Here is a 27,850-nt window from a genome sequence, read left to right on the forward strand (position 1 = left end):
ATCATCGACAATACACCATGAGCTACTCTTGCAGCCCGTCTGCACTGCTCAGAAAACTTCATATCTGCCTGGACAACCACCCCCAAGGTCCCTTTCATTCTCTACCACTGTCAGTGTAGTACCACAGAGTTGATATGTTGCTCTGGGGGTTGCTGTTTCTCATATGTAGTACTTTACATTTGTCAATGTTAAACTTCATTTGCCACCTCTCAGCCCATCTGCTCAACCTTTCCAGATCCTGTTGCAGTAGCATAGTGTCCTTGTCAACCCTGTGTTATATAGTGAATAATGTGCTTAAGTTTTTGGAAAATGAAGTAAGATTTTCTGGTTTAATTGTACTTAAAAGTAAACCTATGAGAGGAGCTGCTCTAACTACAGGTTTATCAGAAATAACAATTAAATGGATTAGAAAAGAACATTCATTTCTGTCACACCTGGAAGATAAATTAAAATTTTCACATAAGGGCAGGAAAAAGAAGGGGGAAAAAAAAAAAATCTGTGAGTAGGAAACAGTTGATCATTATTCATCACACTATTTTATAGGGTTTTAATTTAAGAGTTTTATAGAAATTTTATAAAATATATAAAAGAATTTTATAGTGTCGATAGAAAGGTACCCACTTTAAATAAACTGTTGTGAGTTATAAGGCAGAAATTTGATTTTCCTTTCGGGAAAACAGCTCTACATCCAATTTTGAAACAAATGGGGTTTAAAAGAAAGAAAAATAGAAGCCAAACAGAAGTCTTAATGGAAAGAGATGATGCTGTTCTTTGGAGAACGAAATATTTACAAGCAATTATGCATTACTGCAATTCTGGGAAGAACCTAGTTTTTTTAGATGGAACCTGAATGGACAGTAATTTAGCTTTTTGCAAGTGCTGGAGGATCGATGGATTAACTGCAGTCATGCTGGTAAAAGAATTATTATAAGTGCAGGAAATATAAACAGCTTTATTCCAAACTCTGCATTTAAATATAAAGCTGAAACCACAACTGGGGGGCTACCATGGTCAAAATGGATCAACGTAATTTTGAAGTTTGGCTAAAGCAGCAACTACTGCCAAAGTATTCAGGAAGGTTCTGCTATACTTTTCGATAATGCAACATACCATAGCATTCAAGACAAGCCTCTGAACAATTCGTTGCAGAAGCAAATACAGTGGACTCCGGTTATTTGGGTCACCATCGAGGCAGCTGTTTATTTGGGGCAAATCTTAAAAAAACAGAAACCAATCGAGAAAATAGCCAGGGTTAATTGGGACAGCATGCCACAGTACTGGAGATTACCCTACGATTGTCTCCGACGGTACCACGTGGTTCGGTCGAAATTCTGGAGGTCACAACCATCAAACAATAAAAACAATTAGCCATCACCTGTTTATTGGGCTTTTCTGTTAGTGAAATCTATTATAAACGGACAGTAAACTATCTTACTGAATTTGCAATAACACCGACAATTCTGTGGGTTATTATGATGAAATGTGTTTACACTTCCATGAAATCATCAATCATATAAAAAAATTAATTTTCAGAATCTTCTCTTCACAGTATTTTTAAAGCTTTGTAACTCGTTACTCCGTTCTCACTTGCCCTATTGTGTTACTTGCTATTTGTGTGTTCTGTGTTCTTTGTTATTGATTGCTTATCTTTTTACTGTTTTAAATTTTAACCTCCACACACAAATGTCAGTGAATAGAAATGTCAACTAGTTCGTATTCCGATTATTACGTATCATTTAATTTTTTAATTGGTAAGGTAACCAAAGGGTAAATTTGTGCTTAATATATCTTTGCTTTTAGCCTGTGGATAATATTCCTCTGATTTTTGCTAATTAGAAACGCTGTTTAATAGAATTAAAATTCAATTCACAAACGTGATCACTATATACTAAACATCATAACATGATTAGATTGTACAGTTAACCAATTGAGGGGGGGGGGGGTACATTGTATTTTTAACTATTTACGTGAAACTTTGGATACTTGGGGCAGCCGCTTAATCAGGCCAAAATGCACTAGTCTCGATGTGAACTGTATTATAAAGTGGTTGGTGAGCCACAATGTATCATTTCAGCCTAGTATCCATAAATGTGAATTATTAGCCAATTAAACATTCCAAAAACATATGCAGTGGCCATGAGCATGGATACATTGCCTTAAGATTACCGCCATACCATTGTGATTTAAACCTATTGAATTAATATGGGGTCAGCTGAAAAATTTTATTTGAAATAAAAATATTCAAGATCTGAACATGACAGATCATGGAATAGCTCGAATAACTCAAGAAATATGGAATGATTGCTGTGACCATGTTTTCAAGGTAGATCAGACATACTAGGAAACTGATTGCATTACTGAAGAATTTCAGTAATGCATATTCAATGAACTGAAATAGATCAAGAGAATGATTCATGTAAGGTTTTAATTACGTTATTAATATTTATTAATTATTTCTTAATATTATTTATCTACATTTATTTCTGAACACAGTTCTGCTGTAACGTGCATTTTTGGAATGTGAATTTACTCCAATGTGACTGATATATTATCATTAGCAGAGGGAAAAAGCGATGAAAGAAAGCAAGCTTATGCAGCATCAGTCAAAAAAAAAAAAAAAAAAACCCTCCCATTTCATCCCTCCATTTGTTCCAAATGCCTGTCCAGCTCAGCCTTAAATTTATTTAGGCTATCAACTTCCGCAACAAAAGATGAAGTCTGTTCCACCAATCAACTATCCTCTCACTAAAAGCAAATTTCCGCACATCTATTCTACAACTGTCTTTCCTCAATTTGAACCTGTGCCCCCTCAGGTTCTTAATCTGAGCAAAAGGAAGAATCCCATCAGCATTCAGCTTGCTCAACCCATTCAAGGCGTTATACACCTCAATCAGATCACCTCACAGGTACCTACTCTCCAGGTGCTGCATGCACAACTTAAGCCTTTCTTCGTAAGAGCACCCCCCCCTTGTTCCCTCACCAATCATGTTGCCCTTCTTTAGAGTTGCTAGAGTTGCCATTCTAGCAACTCCACATCCTTCCTAAAACGAGGCCTCCAGACCTGTTTCCAGTACTCTAGGTGTGGCCTGACCATTGCCTTGTATAAATAGGATGATCACATCCCTCTCAGCAAAATTCCTATATATCATTGACAAGACTCCGTGACATGCCCAGCAGTCAGTCTGCACTGTTCAGTAAACTTCATATTTGACCGCACAATAACCCCCAGCTCTTTTTAACTTTTCACTTCCCTGAGTGTAGTACCACACAGCTGTAGGTGTCTCTTCAGTCATTGCTACTCATATGCAGTACTTTGCATTTGTCAATGTTAAACTTCAGCTGCCACTTCTCAGCCCATTTGCCCAACTGATCTAGATCTAGTTGGGGTAGCATACTGTCTTTACTGTTGTTAACAACCCAGCCAAACTTTGTATCATCTGCAAACTTGGACATTAAACCTAATATATCTTCATCAATATCATTGATAAATAAACAAAACAACAATGGGCCCAACACCGAACCCTGGGGAATTCCATTAATAACATTTGTCCATGAAGAGCAACGTCCATCGATTACCAATTGTCCATCGTCTCCCACTCAACCATCCCTTTATCCATTGTAGCAACTTACCCTTAATGCCATACCTCTCCAATTTGTACAGTAGTCTTCCACGTGCAACAGTATCAAAAGATTTCCTGAAATCCAAGTAGATGATATTAAAATAATTTTTGCATTCAGTTCCTTTATGACTACATCATAGTATCCAATCAAATTGGTCAGGCAAGACCTCCCTTTAACAAACCCATATTGTGTCTTGTCTAGATGATCCTGCAATGCTTCTTTAACCAGCAATTCCATTATTTTCCCTGGAACGTATTAAACCAACAGGTCTATAGTTAGTTGTCACCTTTTGAAACCCCTTTGTGAATTGATGATACATTTGCACACCTCCAGTCCATGGGGACCTCCCCAGAGTCCAAGGAGGCTCTCAATAATTACGACTAAGGTTTGCTTACTTCCTTTGCTGCCCCCTTTAATATAACTGATAGATCCCACCACCCCACGTGCCTTCCTTAAATTTAACTTCAGTAATTTCACCTCCACTTTGCTCTCAGTTATTACAAAATCACTTAGCTCCCTGTTAGTTTGATAAAGTTCTGGCACTCGCCTCATTGAATAACTCCTCGCGTGAATGTAGATGCAAAATCTATTATCAGCTACCTGAGCATGATCATCAATAGCTAACCCATCTATGTAAAGTGTCCAATCTAATTCATCCCTTTCCTTCTGGAGTTTACATAAGTAAAGATCTCTTTGCTATAGTGACTTGATTACAGACTAGTTTATATCTGCTATAGGCTTCTGTCTCACCTGATACTTTATATGCATCCCGTACGTTTTTCTTCTCTGCCACGAGCCTTATTAATTCATCTGACATTCATTTAAGCCTAAACTTTGAACAGTATTTCTTAGTTGGAATGAAAAGCCCAGTAGCCTTCAAAATTAAGTCTCTGAAGGCTTCCCATTTTTTCAATTCAACGTTGGCAACGTCATCAGTTGATCCTACTGTACAGAATTTAAAAAGTGTCTGAGATCCCTGTAGTCACCTTTATGAAAGCAATAGCCATTCCTTTTAGCCTTGTGGTAGTTACATCTTAAAGTAATTCCCACATCAGTACATTGTGATCACTGTTACCCAGTGGTTCTTTTATCTGCAAATTCTTAATGCATGAATAATCACTGCTGATAATCATATCAAGAGTATTACACCCTCTAGTTGCCTCTCAAACATGTTGCTGTAGAAACCAGTCATCCAATAAATCCACACAAGTCTTGCTAGTGTGCGAGTGACCAACCCACAATATCCAGTCAATATCTGGTAACTTAAAATCTCCCATTATAAGACATTCTGATTTACTGGCCCACTATTTCTTTGCACAATTGCTCATGATACTCATTAGATTCATTAGGCCTATAATACACACCTACTCTCAATTTTCCTTTCCCAGTGCTTATGTCACACCAAACAGACTCAACATTGCATTAGGGAACAATGTTACTATAATTCGAATTCACCTGTGTGTAACACCAGTTGAAGGTAAAACCCAGCACCAAGCTGAAATTTACGAAGCTTAAAAAATGTCAAGCATCAAATGCACGAGTTTTATTTGTCATTTAGTGTAATCGTATTGGTCGGAAACACTGTTACCAAACTTATAATCCGCTCTATTCACAAGGTTTTTTTGTTGAAACAGAAATTTTGTGAGGCGAGATAGTGTGAGTGGAGGAGCACATTTCTGGAGGTCACTATCCCATAAACAAATAAACACAATGTGCAGTTCCCGGTTTACTGGGCTTTTCTGTTAGCACAACCTAATTATAAATGGGTAGTAAAGTCGATCTTATTGCATTTGCAGTAATACCGATAGCCGGCATTCTGTGGGTTTTTACGTTATGATGAGATGTGTTTCCCCTTCCTCTTCAACCATATAATAAATATAAATAAAATTTCAGAATCTTCTCTTTTGTGCTTGCTGTGTTCAGTGTTATTGATTGCTTATCTTTTTTACTGTTTTAAATTTTACAATAAATGGGGAAAAAAGGCAGTAAACAGAAATATCAATCAAATAAACTTATTATCTTGTCAAGGTAAAAAGTGCTATATTTATTGTAATATTTTAATGCGCAAAATACCATAGCGTATAAGTTAAACTCAATGCACCAAGGCATAGGTTTAAGAGTATAAATAATCTATACAGGGTGTCTCAAAAATATTGGTACAAATGTTTAGGGGAGGTAGGTAACATCTAAAGGAATGTGAATCTCATAGGAACCCATAACCGGAAATGTCACCGTAAGTCGGTAGATGACACTGTTCATCAGTTCGCGAAAGGGAAAATTTCTGGTTTACTCAATGAAGCAGTAGTCGCTGCATGAAGAGCATGCACTGATATACGAACTGTGAGCTGGCAGACATGCACCTAGGGTATGGATTGGCAGAGGGCAATGGATGAGCCGCTCAATGAATTTATGGAGAATGCTTCCCAGACAGACATGTACCGGCTGGCCCACCGTTTTTTTGCGCGTATGCATCAAAATTTGTGCAATTATGGGTCATTCAGAGATAACAGGAGTAGTGCAGGCAGACCACGTTCGACGCGAACTCTCGCCATGGAAGAACGTGTGTTGAATGCCATTCAGAATAATCCTACTACCAGCACACGTGCCATTGCCTCTGCCTTAGTGTCTCGTTGCAGTGTACAGCGTGTCTGGCATGATTCCTTACATCCCTTTCATCTCCAAAGGGTTCAGTTACTGCTCCCCTAAGATCATCCTGCAAGTGTGGCTTTTGCACAGTGGTTTCTATAAGAAAGTGTTCAAGACTTGAATTTTCCAACCTATGTTTTATTCACGGATGAGGCTTATTTCGCTTGGGAAGGCTTATTCAATCAGCACAATGCTCACGTGTTGGCTCACGACAACCCAGGTGTGCGCCCCCATGCGACACAACATCGCTTCGCAATAAATGTGTGGGCAGGTATGGTCGGTGACTGCTTAGTCGGCCCATACCTGTTACCATCCCGCATGAACTCCGCTAAATATTGGATCTTTCTTGAACAAGTTCTACCAGGGTTACTTGATGATGTTCCAGCAAATGTGAGACGCAACATTTGGTTGATTCATGACGGGGCATCTGCCCATTATGGAAGATGTGTTCGTGACCATTTGAACAGGCATTTTGGGCCGTGGTGGACCCGATGTCTGGCCCCATGCTCACCTGATTTATTGAGCCTTGATTTCTTTCTGTGGGGGGGGGGGGCCTCAAATCTATCGTGTATGAATTGCCTGTGGAAACGGAAATGGATCTCATGGCGAGACTCGTCTGCGTTGCTGCTACTGTCAAAGAAATTCCAGGTGTGTTCGACCGTGTCCACCAATCCACGCTGCGTCAGTGTCACTCATGCATAGCGTCTCGTGGTCGAACCTTCGAGCATCTGTTGTAATATCATGAAATGCGTCCATCTCGTACTCCATTGTTAATATTATGTCAAATAAATGTTTGCCACTAATTACTGTCTTGTGTCGTTTCTGCTTCTTGTGCCTCTGCTGCTACTTTCCCGTGACGTTTCTGGTTATGGGTTCCTATGTGATTCACATTCCTTTAGATGTTACCTACCTCCCCTAAATGTTCGTACCAATATTTTTGAGACACCCTGTATAATATTGGTGTGAATACACCATAGATCACTCTTAAAGGCAAAAAACTGTTTGTAGTGTAAAAGGGCATTCTTCACAACAAGTTGTCATGTATTGCACTACCTCAAATAAGTAACGCTTCATGTTGTGAAGCAGCACAACGAGATACAGATAAAATTATGCCCTTTTACACTACAAATGTAGTTTTTTGCCTTTAAGAGTGATCTATGGTGTATTCACACCAATATTATATAAAATACCGTAACACGGGGATTTTTAGGAACACACATATCACGTTGTAGCAGAATCGATTGTATTATGACTGTATTTCAGTAATCCAGTATTACAATATAGCTATAAAAAAAAAAATAATAATAACCACTAACTAATAAAATGTGTTATTCATTTGACCAGCTGCATGCTATCTTTTCTTTCTGACCGCAATTTCAAAGAATAGAAGTGCCTACGTGGTGAACAGACTATAATATATTATTTAACCAGAAAAGTGCATTTTTATTTTCTATTTTTTTTTTAAAGTGAAGTGATATGAAGATAAGATGTTTATTAATTGCTGTGCTTAAGTTATTAGGATTTGAAGGGTTACTTCAGACTGCAAAGCAAGTTTATTTATAAGCAAAAACATCCCTATCCATGTGTACTATAGTTTTAACTTTGGAAATAAATTTAGTAATTGTGGCTTGCTTGTACACAATGCACTCAATGCATTAACACACATTTTATATCTGGCAGTCAGTGAACTTTATGGCTAATTTTTAAGTTAATATTGTATACTTATGGCAGTCAGATGTAATGGCCATCAAAAACAAGACATACCCATTTATACACTGAAATTTAGTTTACAAGTAAGATGCCAGATTAAGAGCAGTTAATTAAATGTTATTTAACTCATTACATCCAACAGCACTATTTGGAGCACAAATTGTGCATTGTTTGATCTTAAGAATGTCTGGCTTTAAGTTGTGTATTTCTTAATGAATTGACTTATCGCTAATGAGATTTAAATAAGAAAGTTTACCCCCCCCTTTAATTCCTTTAAGAATTTTACAATGCAGCCTAGTTCATTCATCATTAAATATTGTAATGAACTAAATACACAATATTCTCATTAATAATTTACCCAAATTATAATACCACCACCTTTGAATTAAATGAAATTCTTCAAAATTTCAGTGGAAATGCATTATAAATTATCAAGATCACTCTTGAATATGTTTGTTCATGATATTGGTCTCAAGTTTAGCATCTAAAAGGATAGATCACTTCATTTGAAAAGTCTCAAACAGGAATCAAGTTTAATATTAACCAGAATTTTTAAATATGAAATTAATTGATGTATTTTTGTGCAAATGACTGACTAACTGGCATTTTAAATTAGAATAGTAACACAATAATGAAAACTGAACCAGACAGTGTAATGGATAAGAGTTGTGATTTTGCTTCTTTGGTATATGTGATCATATTCAGATGTAAGGAAGATTTGTCCATAGGAAATATAGATAATTTTAAAATGATTGGCTTGACTAGTATTTAGATGAGTTTAAGGCAACATTTCTCTATATAACAATAAATGTCGAAGAAACATTTAAAAAACTTTATAATGTTAGACATTGAAACAAATACATTCAAGAAAATGCAAGAATTTACCTTAAAATTGTAAAGCTGGTTTGATATGTCTATGAGTATTATAACCTGCACATCACCACTATCCAGAGGAAAGCAGCCAGTGCTGAGAGTACATTCTTAAATTGTTTTGAGCCCTCTCTTCACATCAGCACTGGTCGCTCTCACATGTGTAGAAGTGTTATGAAGGTTATAATGCTTACAGACCCTATCAAACCAGCTTTTACTGGAATTGAATGATTCAGCATTGGATCCTTTCAGCAAGTTTTTATTTGTATCTTTATAAAAACTAATTGCCTTCTCTTGCATTTATGTAGAATTTAAGAGAATTCTCTGCTGTGCACAAGTTTAACAATCTATCATCTTCGTTATTGAAGTTGTACATCAGTTTAATTTTGTTGCACTTAAATGAATGAATTGCTGCCGATGCCATAATCCAAGATTTTTCCTCCCTTACTTTTATTAAAGTTCTGTTGGTGGACCTCTCTAATTCAAATGTCATGCACAGGCCAGTGTAGCACTCACCCAAATGCAGTGTTCTTTGAATTCCACTTTAGTCTCTAATGACAGATTTTCTAATGGTTTTCACATTTTTTGCATTATTAATGCTTCTTGACTCACTGGATAACTTTGAAGCATTTTAAAGAAAATGTTAACTACTTACAAGATAAACTAAAAGAATAAGGTGGACAAAAAAAAAAAAAAAAAAACCCTCATTAACAGAAATGACTGGAAAGCAAAACTAAATTGAAAACTGCATTAGTGTGCAGCACTGCTGAGCGTACAACTAAAAGAAATTCCCTGTCAAGGAGATTTTTGAGTTCTGCTTTTATGGTGTCAACTGTGAGCATTAAGAGGATCCACCCGTACAATATTTAAAAATACTGTTCAAACAAAAAAGTTTGAAAAGAATATTAACCATGCACCTTTTCTATAAAATTAGTATTTTTTATTATATTTTATATACTTTAATACTTAATATATACTTCTTGATTTTATCATTTCACATTATTTGCTTTTCGGTAACCTAAAAAAGTACAGAAACCAGAGTTTTCCATTTACCTCTGATTATCGTCACTCATTTGTTTACTTTTCTGCTTACTTTGGATTACGCAAGCTTTTATATTATCAAATCTACAAAATGCTTAAATTTTAAATCAGCTTGTTTGTTTGTTTGTTATTTGGTTTTTAGGAGCATTAGCAACTAAGGCCATATTGCTCCGGCAATATGCGGTCGTCATTCCCTGACCTTTCTGCATCCTACGTATTTGGTGGTGACGGGCTCGAACCCCGGTCTAATCAAGAAGCGTGTGCTACGCACTGCTGCTCCTTCCCACCTGGCTACGGAGGCGCCTTTAAATCAGCCTAATGGAGTGAGAAACTTAACATTGTTCACATTAGAAGTGATCAGATACTTCTGATCAAATAAATTGCCTTGCTACATGTGGGAAACAGTTGCCTATTAAATGTTGCATAATATAAGGAGCATTACAAAGAATATTAATCATTGGTGCTTAATATGCAAGTAATTATTTAAAATGTATAAAAAATTATAGTAGTAACACAAATAAACAATAAAGTAAGTAACAGTAAGTAACAGTTTTGACAGTAAGTAACATAAATAAATAATAAAGAATAAGTAATTAGTTATAATTTTTAAGAAATTCCAAAAAATAAAAATTAAGTAAACATACGTCTCTCAGCTCTTTGATCCTGCTTCCACCACGTCCAATAAGGCAGCCTGCATGACTCTGGTGAAGTAACATTCTTAATTCACAGTCAAAACTCAGTGTCCGATGATGTGAATACTATTGAAGGGAAAGGGGGGAAAACCATGACGTCATGCAGTTTGGGATGTTTGTAAACTCTAAACATATCATTCAAATATACTGCAATTATTGAAGTCCCTTCCTCCCACAACTTATAATATTAACAAAATATTCTGCAAAAATTTACCTTAAAACATTTGTTTCCAACAGTGGTTTTGGCTGTCCTTATCTTGTGAGTTAAATTGCTACTGGGCTTACAAATTACATAATAATCATTCCTGCATTGCCAACAAACAGCATTATCCATAAGGGTAATTCAACAGAAATACTTTGGCAATAATATAATATATACAGAAGAAATGATTGTACCTCAAATAATGACATCCTCTAGATACTGCAGCTGAAAATATGATAAATACATTGAAATTGCTCAGGAAGGGTGCTGGTGATATCAACAACTGCCATGTACTCTGACAGATTGCCTTTTTAACTAGGAAACACCTACTACTATGGTGAACCCATGGAGCAGTTATAGCAGGCTATTAAAAACAAGCACATGAAAGATTTAGCTGTGGCATAGTGTTGCTCAAGGACCATGTGAAACTCAACACAGAGCCCTTGACATTCAGGTGCAGCAGTTAATGACAAGAAGGGTCACATTGCCTGACTTACCACCATATTTTTGATCGCTGAAGCCAATCAACCAACACGACTTTTAATCAGGCAATGATGTGAACAATAGACACTATAGAACAATACACTCACTGGTTTCATCACCATCCATTATACATTCAGGATATCTGGCTTACAAGATGGGACCACTCACTCAATAGTGCAAATGCTTACTTTAAACTACAGTAATACCCCGACTTACGCGGTTCTTGATTTTTTTCGTTTGGTGTATATCTAAAATTAGCTTACCAGTGATTTGGAAGTCAAATCATAAAGCTTGAGTGACAGCTTCCGTTTTTGAGGACTGGTTTGGTCACCACTTCATACCCGAAGTCGAACGTTATTGCAAGTCTAAACAGATTCCATTTAAAGTGATGCTTCTTATTGACAATGCACCCGGTCACCCTCATGCCACCCTAATCAATTTCGATCCACGTGTGAAAGTTGTGTTTTTGCCTCCAAACACAAACAGCTTGCTTCAACCAATGGACCAGGGAGTCAACAAAACATTCAAGGCTTACTACACGAGGCATTCGTTTGCACATCTGAATGAAACTATGAGACAAAATAGTGAGATATCTGTTAAAGACTTTTGGAAACAATTCAATGTTTTAGATGCTGTAAGAATCATTGAAGAATATTGGGATGAAATTCACAAAAAAACATTGAATGGTGTCTGAAAGAAACTTTGTCCATTTTTTTTTTTTAAAAAACGAGACGAAAACAACGCCAGAAACTGATCATGTCGCTCGTGTGATAGAAGAAGTTATTAATCTTGCCAGGCAATTAGATTTGGAAGTCAATGGTGATGATGTCAACGAGCTATTGGATTCACATAGTCAGGAGCTGACAATGAATGAGCTCATAGAGATGCGTGAGCAAAACGTCACTGAAGTATCCAACACTTCAGACCCAGTTCCACCAGAAAAGCATAAGACAATTGCAAGTTTGACAGAAAGTCTCAGCTCAGTTGAAAAGGGCTTAAAAATTTTAGAACACAGACTCCAATGAAGAACACATTATAACTACAAAGCAAGGAATAAAAAAATTATTAGCTTGCTAGAAAGAAATTCTGCGTGAAAAAACAGAAGACGCTATGTTGTCAGACGAATTTGTTAGATTTTATGAAGCCATCGACATGGAAATAACTTTTTTACGTAACTCATTTGTTTTTTTTAATACATATTTTGTATTAATATGTATAAATAACTGCAATTTTATTAAATATTTTTCTTCTAAACTAGTGTTTTTGTTAGTCCTTGGTCCCAATTAAACAAAATTTATATGTATTTATATGCAAAGTTGTACCCCGACTTACGCGAATTCGACTTAAAAGCGATTTTCGTCGGACCCACCTATCGCGTAACTTCAGGGTATTACTGTACTTGCATCTCTGAAGTATTTATTCCTAGTCTGCTTCATTCAAATGAACCCCTTAGGAAGGTCAAGCAAATAGCTCTCTTAAAACTGATACTTCAAAACAGCCATGCAGAAAGAAAAGTATGTTAACAACTTTACTGCTTAAAGGAATAAGGATTGAAGTCTTATTTAATGTGATTAACTGTTATTAGTTATGCTCAGTTTTTCAATAAGTAGTTTTAATAAAAAAAATTTATGCACACTTAAGCAGTCTCTTCAACAGCAGTCATTTTATCTTCCAATGACAATGAATACACCATATTTAAGTTTTGTCTTTGATTATTGAAGTGATGGCTGCAAGATCCTGTCAATTTGAACCTGAGTATTGCTAACCACGTGTTTATCAAGCTTCATACCTGTCTTACATGCCACTCTATTGTGATTGAGTGCAGACCTATTGTTTTAGTGCCTCACAAATCAAGGTGGTTTACACTTATTGTAAACCATCTTACAACCAAGGGCGTGCCGTAGCATATTAAGTCCCCCTCAGCATCTGTTTCTGTTTCTAGTTGTCATAGTCTACCCTCACACATCCTCAGTCCTCCTTCATATGAACTGAGTCAGCTAGAGAAATCAATGGAAATATATTCCAATATGAATGAAACAGTGTTCACATTTCTCATCGACCTATTGATAGCATTAGATTGCAAACAATGATAACTTCAAAAAGAACTTTCATAACTGAGCATTCATAACAAAGATTTGACAAATACGATATGCACATTAAAATACATCAATTAGAATACTGAATTTAATGCATGGCATTGTTTAGTTTAGTTTTTTCCCCTTTACTTCAAAATTGACATTACAGTACATGACAATTGCTGTAACTATGTTTATTATCATTTTTATATTTAACTAATTTAACATTTAACTGTTATTTAAATTTTAAGCACAAGTACTGCCTTTTGGGCATTATAAATGTTGAAAAATATAAATAACTTTGAACATTTTGTGCAGACATTGTACAACTACAAAATTGTCAGTACCTTATCTGAAACACAAAGTGAGGTCTGCATCTGTGTGCACTGTTTTATCACAATGAATAAAGCATAAACATAAGAGAACAGAGGACATAATATCTAAAATATATTCAGAGAAACTATTAAATTATTCTATTGAAAAATCATTGTTAAAAATTAAATTAATTTTAGCAATACCAGAGTACTTCTAGAAAGCAAATGTCAAATACTTGTTTGATATTTAAATAATTTCTTTTAGAATTACTGGCACTAAAACAATAGCCCATCATAAGAAATATAAAACAATCAGTTGCTAAAGCATTATTGACTACTATTCTGAGCAGGTTTTTTTTTTTTTTTGAAAAATGTTTTTGGTTTGTTTAAATTCAGCTGCAGTATACTAGTGTTTCTTCTTTTCTAAAAGGCTGTAGAATCTACTGCATTTAATATTAATTTTCAATAATAAAAAAGGTGTGCATTTTAACACATTGTAAAAAAAAATAAAGATACATTTATTCCGCTAAAAATGAAAATGATAGAAAAGATAAAAACGAACGGTCACTTCCATTTCAAACATGCACATGTGCATATATTTCTGTTCATTATTTGTACATATAATTTAAAAAAAACATAATAATAATAAAATAAAATATTGTAGGTAGAACATGTTAACCGAGCTTTATGTAAAAATTAAAACTGATGAATATATGGTATTCATCAGTTTTAATACCCTGGAAGCGATATATGTTGTGAAATAAAGTGGGGTGAAATGAACAGGAAAATAAAATAAGATTTGCACCAATTGAAACAATACCAAATAAATTTTGAAAAATTTTAAGATTTTGAAAAACTTGAAAGATTTTGAACAAACAATCAAGGTGGAAATAACACTGCAGTGTCACAGTATGTAATATATATATATATATATATATATTGTAATTCATTTATATATTAAATTTTCAGAATTTCATTTGTGCTTCATGGCACAGGAAATTTGCAACATATAAGTTGCTGCAGAGTGGCATCTGTCCTGACTGAATGTTACACGCTGAATATTGCATTTTGTTTTCCTTGTCTTTATTTATGCAAAAGCAACAACAAATCTTCGAAAAACTTATTCGAGGCTGTCTAAGTTTACTTAATGATGTGAGAGAAAATGCAAGTAACTTCAGTCCATAAACAAACATGTAATTCAAAATTCATACAAATGCAGCATGTATCAATTCTCATGTTAGTCTTAATACAAATATTTACCAGCAGTTGCAAACACTTGACAGATAATGGCATTTAACTTCTGTAAAAATTAAATAAAAAATAATTTTTGAAATAAAATAAATAAAAAATCAGGATCTACTGCAGTAATAGTATATAGTATATTTTTATAGCCTATAAATAATTTCAGATTTTTAATAATTAATGAAAGGGTAATGCAAATAGTGATTTTGGACTGGCACTTGCCCTACTATATCAGATATTAAAATTAGAAACAAAGGATTTATTTCCCAATATGAATCAAGATCAATAAATACTGACTGTAAAGTGTACAATTTACAGCAAGTATTAGGAAATTGTGATCGTGATATGTGATTAATATTTTCTCATGTTTAAGGACCGAAGTTATTGTCTTTTCTCTCAGCCCCATCAAGAAGGCCATTAGAATTACTGAGCTGAATACATTTTTGCCAGTCTCCTGTAGCAACCATTATGAATCCTGTTAGTATAGCTGATGTCAACATTTTTTTTCAACATTAACATTGTTGAAAACTTGCTATGTGTTTTTAAACATTAACACGTTTTATGGTTCAACTTTCTGATTAAACTTCCTCTTTTGTATTTGTCATCTTTTCTCTTTTTTATATGGATATCAACATCCCATTAATATCTGTATTTTCAATAAAATAGGTTTCATCATAATATATGGGAAGTTCATTGAATAGTCTTCAATAATCACGTTTTAAATAACCAACGTGAATTGAAGTAATAATCTTTCAGTACAGAACATCTAATGTTCAATTATTTCGTACCAGCCATTTGACTGATTCATTAAAATGAGTTGAGTAGGATCACTACTAAACTGAATTCTGTCCTTTATTTTTTCAGCAACTGGATACCAGTTATCTTTTTAAGTGACTGCAATTACAAACTGCATTATACATAAATAAAAACTGTCCAGATAAGTTAACTTCACATTAACATTTTTCCAGGTATAACACAAACAAAGATCTGTTTATGCAGGACTGCTATTGCATTTATTGACAGATGCAGGGTTTTTTAAAGTTAATCTTTGTTCAGAGAGGTCCCCCCCACCCCCAAATAGTTATAACCATTAAAAATCTCTCTCTAGCTTGCCACATTTAAACAGTTCATGTTTGTTTGTTGGCATTACTGAAGACAAAATGCCACCATTGATATGTACACCGGAATAGGTAAGTGATAAACCCGATCAGTGTACACATCAGTAAGTCTCCAACCTACAGTGCGCATGTTTACCACCACTATGCACAATGAAAGTTCAGGACTTTCAGATGCAGCAGATCATTGTCATGCCCAATTTTTCACTCTCAGCAGGTTTCTTCAAGTGTTGTTCACTTTATCTACACGCAATAAATTTTATTCTCGTGATTCATGGTTTCAAAGTATTTTACAGTGCACACACACATGCAATATGCACTTGCTCAACATAACAGCTTTATTTTCTCACAAAGTGTATAAAAAGTCTGTGGTAGACTTCAACGTAAGTATTATACTCTCATGAAGAGAGTGAGAAAGTTAGTAAATACCTCTTAGCAAATGTATGAAAGGCAATAATAGAATGATAAGAGACTTTCAAAATTCAATTCTTTGTCCACATATGAAATCAAAAAATTCTAAATTAAGAAATGATGAAAATTTCTGTTAAATGCCTGCACAACATTTTAAGTATACAAAAATTGGATCCCTTTAAGTTTATGTTGACTCATGATTGTATTCTTCTGGTATCGCAATAATCAGAATTAAATATTGTGGGGAGAACATGCAAAACAATATGATGATGGGGTGGATCAGAAAGTTACAGAACTGCATTGTGTAGTGTGGACAGCAGCGTAATTTCAGTTTTCTATGTAACATTGTTTATTAAATATAAAATACAATGTCAATTCAGAACGTTAGTTATTTACATCAGCATCATAAAAATTAGAGGCAAAAATGTGGAAGTACAGAGAAACTATTTATGACAACTTTTTTCAGCAATGTGAGTATTATAAAACTGAAATATGTTCATAAGCAATGTAAACTGTTTGGAAAAATTCATCTCTTAATCTCTACTTCAGGAAGGCAGTAATTCTAAAACAATACCATTGAAACAAAGTTTCTCTAAGTGTTGACTTTGCATTAACTGCTTGCGAAAATACCGATAGCTGGAATTGTGAAATTCTTGCATTTGCGAAAATACCGATAGCTGGAATTGTTTTTTTTTTTTTTTTTACATTATTATGGTGTACTGTGTTTCTCCTTTACTGAAATATTCAATCGTATAAAAAACAATATTTCAGAATCTTCTCTTCATTCCTTTTTTTTTTTTTTAAAGCTTCGTAAACTTGTTACTCCATGTCAATCATGTTAGTTGCAATTTGTGTGTGCCGTTAAAAAATGCTTACGCATACGATCGTGAAATTTATAATTAAAAGAGAAGATAATCTTGGAAACAACTGCCTCTTGAAACATTTCTAAAGACGACGACTCCTTGTGCAACAAACCAACGAGAGTCGGGCCAATAATGAGTGATCAACGAGTGTTGCATTTAGTCGATGAAGAATAAACATTCTTTAACATTCGTAAGTCGTAAATAATTTCTCTATTATTATAATTTGCTTGGTTTTACAGGCTACCTTTCATTTCTTTCGATAAATCAATCATTGTTTAAACAAACTAATTAGCTAACTAATTTCATTGTTGAGAACGTAACCCCTATTTTTAACCTTGTGTCTATGGGAAATAACTTCTCGCTTTATGAGCGCGCGCTAGGAACGAATTAACTCGTAAAGTCGAGAACTACCTGGATAATACAGGAAGCCTCAACTGCAGCATCATGTATTATCCTAGAAACAAATGTAAATTAACCTGAGAGATCAAGAATCTCCATGTGCCAGAAGCATTAATTCTCTGGGTGAAATGGCTTTAACTATGCAATGCACTATCAGAGACCCACTAGTCTACTAAAGGGTTAGTGTAATAGATGTGTTGCTCAACTATAACTTGCCACAATGTTCTTTACAATGTATAAGTGAAAAGATTTTTCATGGAAAGTATGTCATGAGACTGCTAAATTTTGCAGCAAAAGATTTATCAGATTATTGATGTATGAGGCACAGAAACAAATTATTTCAGTCACATTCACCTCAATTTCTACGACTGGAAGCATTTATTATTAGTACTAGTCACATGATGCAAAGCTGAGGCTTTTTGCTGCACTATCACAAAAATATATATAAGTAATAAATGAAAATTAATTAAAAGCTCTTTAGAGAAACCCTCTTTTTAACATCACAGCAATTTATAAGAACCAATGTGGTAGGTCCCAGACAATTTCCCATAAACCTAATGCTATTTTACATTCATTATAAAGACCAAATTAACGAATTCTCTAATAACAGGAGTGGTAAACTTAATTTGCGATGCGATCTACCGTATTCCCCCATGTATAAGACGCACCTTAATTTTGTGGCCCAAAATAAAAAAAAAAATAAAATAAAGTATTACATAAAGTTATTGAACTCAAGTTTTATTCATCATAAAATTCATACAACTCATCACTGTCAAAACTCCCATCCATTAGATTGTCCTCATCTGTGTCTGATGATGAATCACTGTCTTCATATATTGCCTCGTCCTCAGTTCCATCTGTGGCATTTGAAATGCCACACTTCTTAAATGACTTGATGACCTCAATCTTGATATTATCCCAGGATCTTTTCTCACCCAGGTTCAAACTTCTCCTATAGTTGGTGTCTTCACTCTTCCTGCTGGTGTAAAATTGTCCCCAGAAGACTTCATCCATTGGTTCCATTCATTGGTTCCATGGCAGCTTTGAAGGGTTTGTTAATGTTGACATCAAGTGGTTGGAGCTGGGATGCCAAGGTATGATGGCTTGTATTTTGTATTTTTTGTTATGTGTGCCCTGAACTGATCAAGCACCAATAGGGCAGGTTTGCATAAGATCCCACCTGGTCTCCTGCTCCAAACTTTCTCAAAACAGATCTTCATCCCATCCAACCCTTGTCATGAACATGGACAATCACTCCTCAAGGAATGTCTTCTTTTGGCATTGTTTTTCGTTTGAAAATCAGCATAGGAGGCAGCTTGGTTCCATCGGCACAACAAGCTAGAACAACTTTATAATGGCTCTTTTCATGTCCACTTATCTTCAGTTACAGTTTTCACCCCCTTCTTATCAACAGTTCTGTTACTTGGGACATCAAATTGAAGAGGGTCTTTGTCCATATTTGCAATCTGTCCCAACTGAAACTGATGTATCTTCTGACATTGAATGACAAAACGATGAAATTCAAGGACCTTTTGCTCATAGCTTTCAGGCATCTTTTGGGCAAGTCTGGTGTGTGTGTACTCATGCTTAGTCCATTCCGTTTCATGAACCTGAAGCACCAATTGTCATGAATTGTCATGTCCTCCTTTGAAATCAGTAACTTTCTTTTTCATCAGCAATTCTTCTTTCCTCATGCTGAACCATCTTTGTGGACACAGGAATTACAATTGCCCTTTGCTCCTCAATCCATATCTTCAATTCCCTCTCTAAATCAGGAGATTTCGCTGTCTTGCCCCTAATGGCCTTCTTCTGCCAGTGTTGGATTGTTTTCTCAGTTGGAGGAGGACCAAACTTACGTTCAGCAGCATGACTTCCATTCACTTTTGCTGGATCACTTTACTTGAATTCAGCACTGTACGAAAATCTTTTCTGAGCCATTTCTGGGCAGAACGTGGAAAAACGTAACCTAATATACCAGTAACAAGTGCGAAACAATGAGCGCAAAGCCAACAAGCGTGGAAAAGTGGGAGATGCAAGTAAAAAAAAAAATCTACAACCACTGTATAAGACGCATCCAGTTTTTAGACCCAAAATTTTTCAAAAAAAGGTGCGTCTTATACATGGGGAAATACGGTACTTTTTTTCTTCAAAATGTGCTGCGATCTACCATCTCAAAAATTTCATTGCACAAGGTGCACAAATCGAGGGATGACTGTATATTTAAAATTCGTTGTGATCAACTGAAATTAAATCCACGATCGACTTGGGCACCCCCTGCTCTATAAGAACCTAAAAATTTCAACCACTGTCTTGTTTCTTACTGATTTTTATTATAGTATTAGCATTTCAAAAAGAAAGAATGCTAATTTATTTGGGGTAATGTTGAGCTTGCATTCTGACTGAGAAATCACTTGATTTCCTACACTCACTGGAATGATGAAATTAATTTTGAATAGAAGTTCATTTCATTCCACAGAACATGTACTGATGTTTATCAATGTGCCAATCAGAGACAAAATTAAGATTTTTATAAATGATTTCAGACTTAGAATGCTTGGTGTGCATTCTAAGATTGAAATCGCGAAACAGTTTAACATCCATAAAAGTACACTGTGGCTAAAAGATCGAAAGGTTAGCTCTACCAGATAGAATCACACAAAAGGTGATATATTAAGATTTTGAAAAGGTAGTCTTGGATTTGGCTAATGGTGGTACGTGCAAAAATCATTCATGCAGATGGAAATCTTAAAAACTAAAGATGAATCTCTGCACTGAGTGGTACCAGAAATTAAACACATTACAGGCTGTCTTAAAAAAGTGTGAGGTGAAACATTAGCATTAGCAGAGGCATATGATGCAAGAAACCAAGCTTATACAGCATCAGCCAAAAAAAAAAAAAAAAAAAAACCACCTTCCTACTTCACTGATCCATTCATTCCAAATGTATGTCAAGTTCTGCCTTGAATTTATTTAAGTTATCAACTTCCACAAAAACAGATGAGAGTTTGCTTCAACAATCAACTACCCGCTGGCAAAATGCAAACTTCCACACACTATTCTACAACTGTCTTTCCTCAGTTTGAATCTATGCCCCATGGGTTTGCAATCTGAGCAAAAGGAAGAATCCCATTAGCATCAAGCCTGCTGATTCCATTCAAGACTTTATACAATCAGATCGTCTGCAGGTGCCTAGTCTCCAGAAGCTGAAATCTGCAGAACTTAAGCCTTTCTTCATGGCTGGATTTTGGTGTTCGTAGGGCCTAGACACACTTATCCGAAATGTGCTTATGAAAAGGTTTTTCATTAGAAATTAACGGGTAAAAACATTAAAAATGTTTTTAATGTTAAAAACATTAAAAACTAGATTAAGGGGGTAAAAACATTAAAAATGTTTTTACCCCTTAATCTAGTTTTGAGAAAGAACAGTTGCTAGATAGTGTATGCGTATTGAATTGAAGCTCCTAGAGTCGATTGTGCAAGTTTTTTCAGCTCGTTTTTCGTTAGTCACTGCGAAAAGAGTGAGCTGTTGTTTTTTTTTTTCTTAATTTTTCCCTTTCTCCGTAAGCCCTAGGCACTGTGCCTAATGGGAAATCTGGCCCTGCAAGAGCACCCCTTTGTTCACTTCACCAGTCTCACTGCCCTCCGCTGTACTCGTTCTAGCAAGTCTACATCCTCCTTAAAATGAGGCTTCCATACCTGTACACCGTACTCAAGGTGTGGTATGACCATTGCCTTATACAAGGGGATAATCACCTCCTTATCCCTGCTCGCAAAATTCCTGAATAGCATTGACAAGACCATGACCTACTCTGGCAGCCTGTCTGCACTGCTCAGAAAACTTCATATCTGACTGCACAATTACACCCAGGATCTTTCATTCTCCACTACTGTGAGTGTAACGCAACATAGTTCGTACATTTCTCTGAGGTTACTGCTATCCATATGCAGTACTCTTCATTTGCCAATTTGAAACTTCAGATGACACTTCTCAGCCCATCTACCCAACTTTTCAAGATCCTGTTGCAGCAGCATATGGTCATTACTGTTATTAACAACCCCACCAACCTTTGACATTAAGCTTGATACATTCATAAATATACAGAACAATAATGACATTGACATAAATATAAAGAATAACACTAATAACATTAGTTCACGTAGAGCAGTACCCAATTGATTACCACTCTTGTCTTCTCCCACAGAACCATCCTTTTATCCATTGTAGCAACTTACCCTTAAAGCCATACTGCTTCAAGTTGTATAGTAGTCTTCCATGTGCAACAGTATCAAAAGCTTGTCTGAAATCCAAGTATATATCAAAATAATTTTTTGCATCCAGTTCCTTTGTGACCATGTTATAGTCTCCAATCAAATTGGTCAGACAAGACTTCCCCTTAACAAACCCATGGTATGTTGGAATTATTACTGCTCTCTTGTGTAGATGATCCCACAATGCTCCTTTAACCAGTCATTCCATTATTTTCACTGGAACAGAATGTCAAACTAATAGGTCTATAATTACTCATGTCACCCTTTGATCCCCTTTGTGAACTGGAGATAGATTTGCACATCTCAGGCCGTGGGAACTTCCCACGAGTCCAAGGATGCTCTCATAATTATGGCTAAGGATTTGCTTATTTCCTTTGCCACCTCTAATATAATTGGATAGATCCCATCCACCCCAGGTGCCTTTCTTATGTTTAACTTCAAAAATGTCTCTTCCACTTTGTTCTCAGTTATTACAAATCATTAAGCACATTGCTACAATTTGATAACCTTCTGGCATTTTGCTTCCTTAATAACTCCTCATGTGTGAATGTAGATGAAAAATACTCATTTAGTTCAGCAGCTATCTGAGAATGATCATGAACAATCAAACCATCAAGTGGACAAATCTGATTCACCCCCTTCCTTTTATAGTTTATAAAAGTAAAGAAGTCTTTGCTGTTTTTCTTTGCATCCTTTGCCACAGATTTTTCATAATCTGCCTTTGTTAACCTAACCTCCTTCATGACTTGATTACAGCCTGGCTTGTCTCTAGCTAGGCTTCTGTGTCGCCTGACAATTTATGTGCATCCCATGCAATTTTCTTCTCTGCCACAACTCATTAGTTCATCTGGCATCCATTTGGGCCTAATCCTAGAGCGGTATTTCTTATTGGAAAAAAATTACTTCCTCAAATGCTTCCCATTTAGAATTTGCTGTTGGTAACATCATTCAATCCCAGTGTATAGAACCTAAAAAATCTGAGACCACTGTAGTCACCTTTACAAAAGCAAAACCCTTCCCCCTTTACCCCTGATGGTAGCTATACCTTTAAGTAAATCCCACATCAGTACACCATCTAGTGATTCTTTTATCTGTAAATTCTTAATGCATGAATAATCACTGCTGATAATCAAATCAGCAGTGTTGTTGCCTCCCTCTTGTTGCCTCTCTAACATGCTGCTGTTGAAAACAATCATCCAATAAATCCACAAGCGTTGCTAGTGTGGGAATGACAAACCCACAAGTTCCAGTCTATATCTGGAAAGTTAAAATCCCCCATTATAAGACACTGATTTACTGGCCCACTATTTCTCTGTATAATTGTTCATTGTACTCAGAGTCATTAGGCCTATAACAAACTCCTACCCTCGTTTTGGCTTTTCCAGTGCTTATGTCACACCAGACTGACTCAACATTGCACTGTCCATCTACGTCAACTGGATGTACTTCCTTAGATTTTGTGTTTCTTCACTAACAGCATTGTACTGTCCAAATTCCAATTCTGCATCCCTTATATCTGAGTGGCACCATATCTCTGATATCCCAACAATATCCACCTTGGATGTCTTAACTGGCACTTCAAATTCATAAAATTTATTTACTATACTCCTAGCATTGGTGTACAGGCAAGTATACATGCATCTGCTCTTACTCTTAGTTATTCTAACACAGCCATTATTTCCTTGTTTCATAACCCTCAGCAGTTCCTGAAATCCCCAGCAACTGGCTTTCTGGGCTGCTGCTCATTTCAATAGAAGCAGTGCAACAATCATTTCCACCTATGCCTACAGTTACTGTTAATCTATTAGTCTGTGAACCCCCACCCAAACTAGCAGTTTTCTGACCCAACTAATGTTGCCTTGATAGCACCAGCAAATATTCTTGCACCCCTTCTATTTAAGAGTACCCCATCCCTTTAGAAGCAACTCCATGAGCCCTGCACAATCTCTCTAGTGCAGAATTGATTGACTAACGCTCTCATTATATACTCCCTCCTATTGTGTCTGGGCAGGATTGCAGACACTTTCAAATTTAACCCTAACTCGCGACTTTTTTTCCCCCCAGCATTGACCAGTACAGATGACCCCCCCCCCGTTTAACGCCGATAATTCGTTCTGGAAAAACAGAGTGCTAAGTGAATCCGCGCTAAGCGAACGCAGCATTCCCATAAGGTAACATATATATTTGTGAGTTGTAGTCGGTGCCATAGGATATTTCCTAATCGGTAATAAACGGTAGTGAAAAGATGCACAAATGTCGGTCAAAATATTTAATATTCAAATATTTGTACATATAAAATATTCTGCATTACATACGTATATAATTATGTGGCAACTACATACGTATATTCTTCTGAATTTCACGTCATTTAATTTTTTAATTGGTAAGGCAATAAAGGGTAAATTTGTGCTTAATATATCTTTACTTTTATAGCCTTAATATATCTTTACTTTTATATTTATGTGGATAATATTCCTCCTATTTTTGCTAATTAGAATCGCTGTTTAAAATTAAACTTAAAATTCCAGTTAAAATCATGAAAAATGTGTCAATTTTGGGTTGAACTTTGGCCCTCTTCCAAATAAACTAAAAAGGGTATTAATTTTAAATCCCCCGTAGCATTACCACCTAACAATAAAGTCAACCAATCCTTCACCACTTTGAAACCTGGCATGTTTTTTTTTTTCTTCTTTCAATATGAAACTTCTTTTAGGCATTCGTTTTTCTATAAAAGTCCTGCATCATCTATGTTAAAAACTTGAGAAGTATAACACATAATACCCTTCTTCAATAATTTTAAGTTTTTTTTAAAGTTTCAGCTCTTATTTTAGGTGAGTTTTCTTCAGATCATATTGGCTAATCTCTCTGTTTTTTTTTTTTTTTTAAATATTTAACTTAACTGAATTCTGCATTGGATATATTCTTCAATAAAATTACTTAAAGTCTTTCCATTTCAATCCTAATAGCTGGCCTAGCCCTAGCTGCTTGCAGTGGAACAGCTATCTTTCCCACTGCTAAAATTTATTCTTTATAATTGTTCTTACAATTTTATATATATATATATATATATAAATTGGTACTACAGTGGATTCCGGTTGTTTGGGCCACTGGTTAATCGGGGCAGCCATTTATTTGGGACAAATCTTAAAAACCAGAATCCAATCGAGAAAATAGCCAGGGTTTACTTCGCTTAATTGGGGCAGGAGACCGCAGCACTGAAGATTACCCTACGATTGTCTCCGGCCGTACCATGTAGTTCGGTTGGATTTCTGGAGGCCACAACCATAAAAAAAAAAAAAAAAAACAATTAGCAGTCACCTGTTTATTGGGCTTTTCTGTTAGTGCAATCTATCATAAACGGATAGTAAACTCGATCCTATTGAATTTGCGATAATACTGACAGCTGGAATTCTGTGGGTTATTATGGTAAAATGTGTTTACACTTCCATGGAATCTTCAATCATATAAAAAAAAATCATTTTCAGAATCTTCTCTTCACTCCTATTTTTAAAGCTTTAACTCTTTACTCTGTTCCCACTTGCGCATACTGTGTTACTTACAATTTGTGTTTGCCGTGTTTGTTATTGATTGCTTATCTTTTTACTGTTTTAAATTTTAACCCCCACCCACAAATATCAGTGAACAGAAATGTCAACTAGTTTAGTTAGTATGTACATATTACAGTACGTATTAATAATTCCGATTATCACGTATATTCTTCCGAATTTCACGTGTCATTTAATTTTTTAATTGGTAAGGCAATAAAGGGTAAATTTGTGTTTAATATATCTTTACTTTTATAGCCTGTGGATAATATTCCTCCTATTTTCGCTAATTAGAATCGCTGTTTAATAGAATTAAAATTCAATTCACAAACATGATCACAATGATCGGCGCTTACTGCACATCGCAACGTGATTTGATTGTACAAGTGAACTCATTGTGGGGGGGGAGATACATTATATTTTTAACTATTTACGTGAAACTTCGGATAATTGGGGCAGCCACTTAATCGGGCCAAAATGCACTAGTCCCGATGTGTCCGAAATACCCGGAATAGACTGTATTTGGGTATTCAAAGTGTATTAAAACATTGGTATAAAAGTACTCAATGGGCCCATACAGCCAAAAGAACCTATAAAGACTAAGATATTCCATGTTGGTTTATATTGCTATACCCTAGAAATAAACATAATTAGCGAGAAAATAAAATGGAAATATAATGATTATGCAGCTAATTATTGATAATTGGATACATTGAATGGCACTTTTTCGAGCGCTAAAACCATTCAATATATCCCACCAATAATTAGCAAGGCTGTTTCTGATTGTTATCTACCTGTTTAACTAGGTCCAATTAATTAAACATGAAGGCAATCTATGCTGAACTTTAAATTTAACAGCAAAGTTCAGTATAGATTGCCTTTATGTTTAATTATGTGGACCTAGTTAAACAAGGAGATAACAATCAGAAACAGCTTTGCTAATTATTGGTGGGATATATTGAATGGTGTGCCCTCAAGTGCCATTCAATGTAACCGATTATCAATAATTAGCTGTAATCATTATATTTTTATTTTATCGCTAATTATATGTTTATTTCTAGGGTATAGCAATGTAAACCAACATGGGCTATCTTAGTCTTTATAGGTTCTTTTGGCTGTACACCCGCTGAGGTTATTAAAGCCTATTAAGGCTTTAATACACTTTGAATACCTATATAGTACCAATTAAATTACATACTGATGTAATGTTCAATCTACAATTGATGGTATTAATCTGATCTGCCATACCCTTTACATCTATTCCAATATTTCATAATAGATTCAATATATATATAAATAAACTAAATATAAATAATATTACCTCATCAAGTTTTGGAATGATATCCATCAAAATCTCACCCAGAGTATCGATATCAGCAACAATTGAAAGAATCCTAGGTGTATATGTAAGTAAAAAAAAAAAAAAAAAAAAAAAAAAAAAAAAAAAAAAGATAAAAAAAAATATATTGAATTGAGGGTAGAGAGAGAGGACAATTAATTCTTTCACAATTAATCTCTAAAAAGATTTGTTTTTGAACTTGAATTGCTTAGGATTACTTTATTTTAATTTTATTTATTATCTTTTTGAATACTGCAAGACTAATTTATTAGTTTGTAAATTAAAATTAAGGATTCAGTTTCAAATTAAATTATCTAATTTTTGAATGCATCAATCTGATAATAATTGGAATGATTAAATTTTGCAGTATATTTAATAAATGCCATTAAACTTGTACCAGATCTTCCCAGAAACTCTGTTTTTTCCTGTAGCACATTTCTGTTGCTTAATATATGACATGCACATTCTTTTATTTATTTTTTTAAAAATAAATTTTAAACTATAAAGTCTTCATAAAAATTTTAAATATTATAACCTCACACAATTCCTATGAGAATAACATTAAGTATACAGATTTCTATATAGGAAAAGGCTACAAATGTGCAATGGAGAACAAACCAGAATTTAACTTGAGTTGCAGGAAAGATCCTCTATCATAGGAGGATTCTGTAAAAATTATAATGGTATTTTAATATTATTAAATTATAATAATTATGTAGCTAGGATGTGAAAGGGCATGGAAAGGCCAAATAAGAAACTAAAAATATAAAGAGCAGAAAAAAAAAATCACAAATAAACTATGGATTGGTTTAAATATTTTGAAAAATTTTATTTAATCTTAAAATGTACTATTATTACATTATTTGAATATTTTTACATGTATAGTAAATACAAGATCGGTGTAGTGCATACCGTTCAGGGCCAGGGCAGTCGGGCACTGTAACACTTGCTTTGTACTGCAGGGGCGAGGGACCACATTCCGCATGGGCATAGTAGTTCGGGTGAATGGGGGC

The 27,850-nt window shown here is 35.1% G+C and overlaps 1 protein-coding gene across 5 annotated transcripts in view; it reads right to left on the reverse strand.

Moving 5' to 3' along the window:
• LOC150089353 (heterogeneous nuclear ribonucleoprotein K-like) overlaps positions 1-27,850 on the reverse strand; it is a 256,189-nt gene that overhangs the window by 54,748 nt on the left and 173,591 nt on the right. For 4 of the 5 annotated variants that reach the window (XM_090389144.1, XM_090389124.1, XM_090389153.1 and 1 more), the window contains 3 exons: positions 27,750-27,793; positions 26,820-26,892; positions 10,533-10,646 (listed from right to left, as the gene is read on the reverse strand). In XM_090389144.1, coding sequence (XP_090245270.1) covers positions 10,533-10,646; positions 26,820-26,892; positions 27,750-27,793 — 231 coding nt within the window. The remainder of the gene's footprint in view (positions 1-10,532; positions 10,647-26,819; positions 26,893-27,749; positions 27,794-27,850) is intronic. The other variant, XM_090389162.1, reaches the window with a different exon arrangement.

The sequence above is a fragment of the Mastigoproctus giganteus genome, chromosome 2 (genome assembly GCF_048544385.1).
Source record: "Mastigoproctus giganteus isolate SK-2022 chromosome 2, ASM4854438v1, whole genome shotgun sequence".
Lineage (NCBI taxonomy): Eukaryota > Metazoa > Arthropoda > Arachnida > Uropygi > Thelyphonidae > Mastigoproctus > Mastigoproctus giganteus.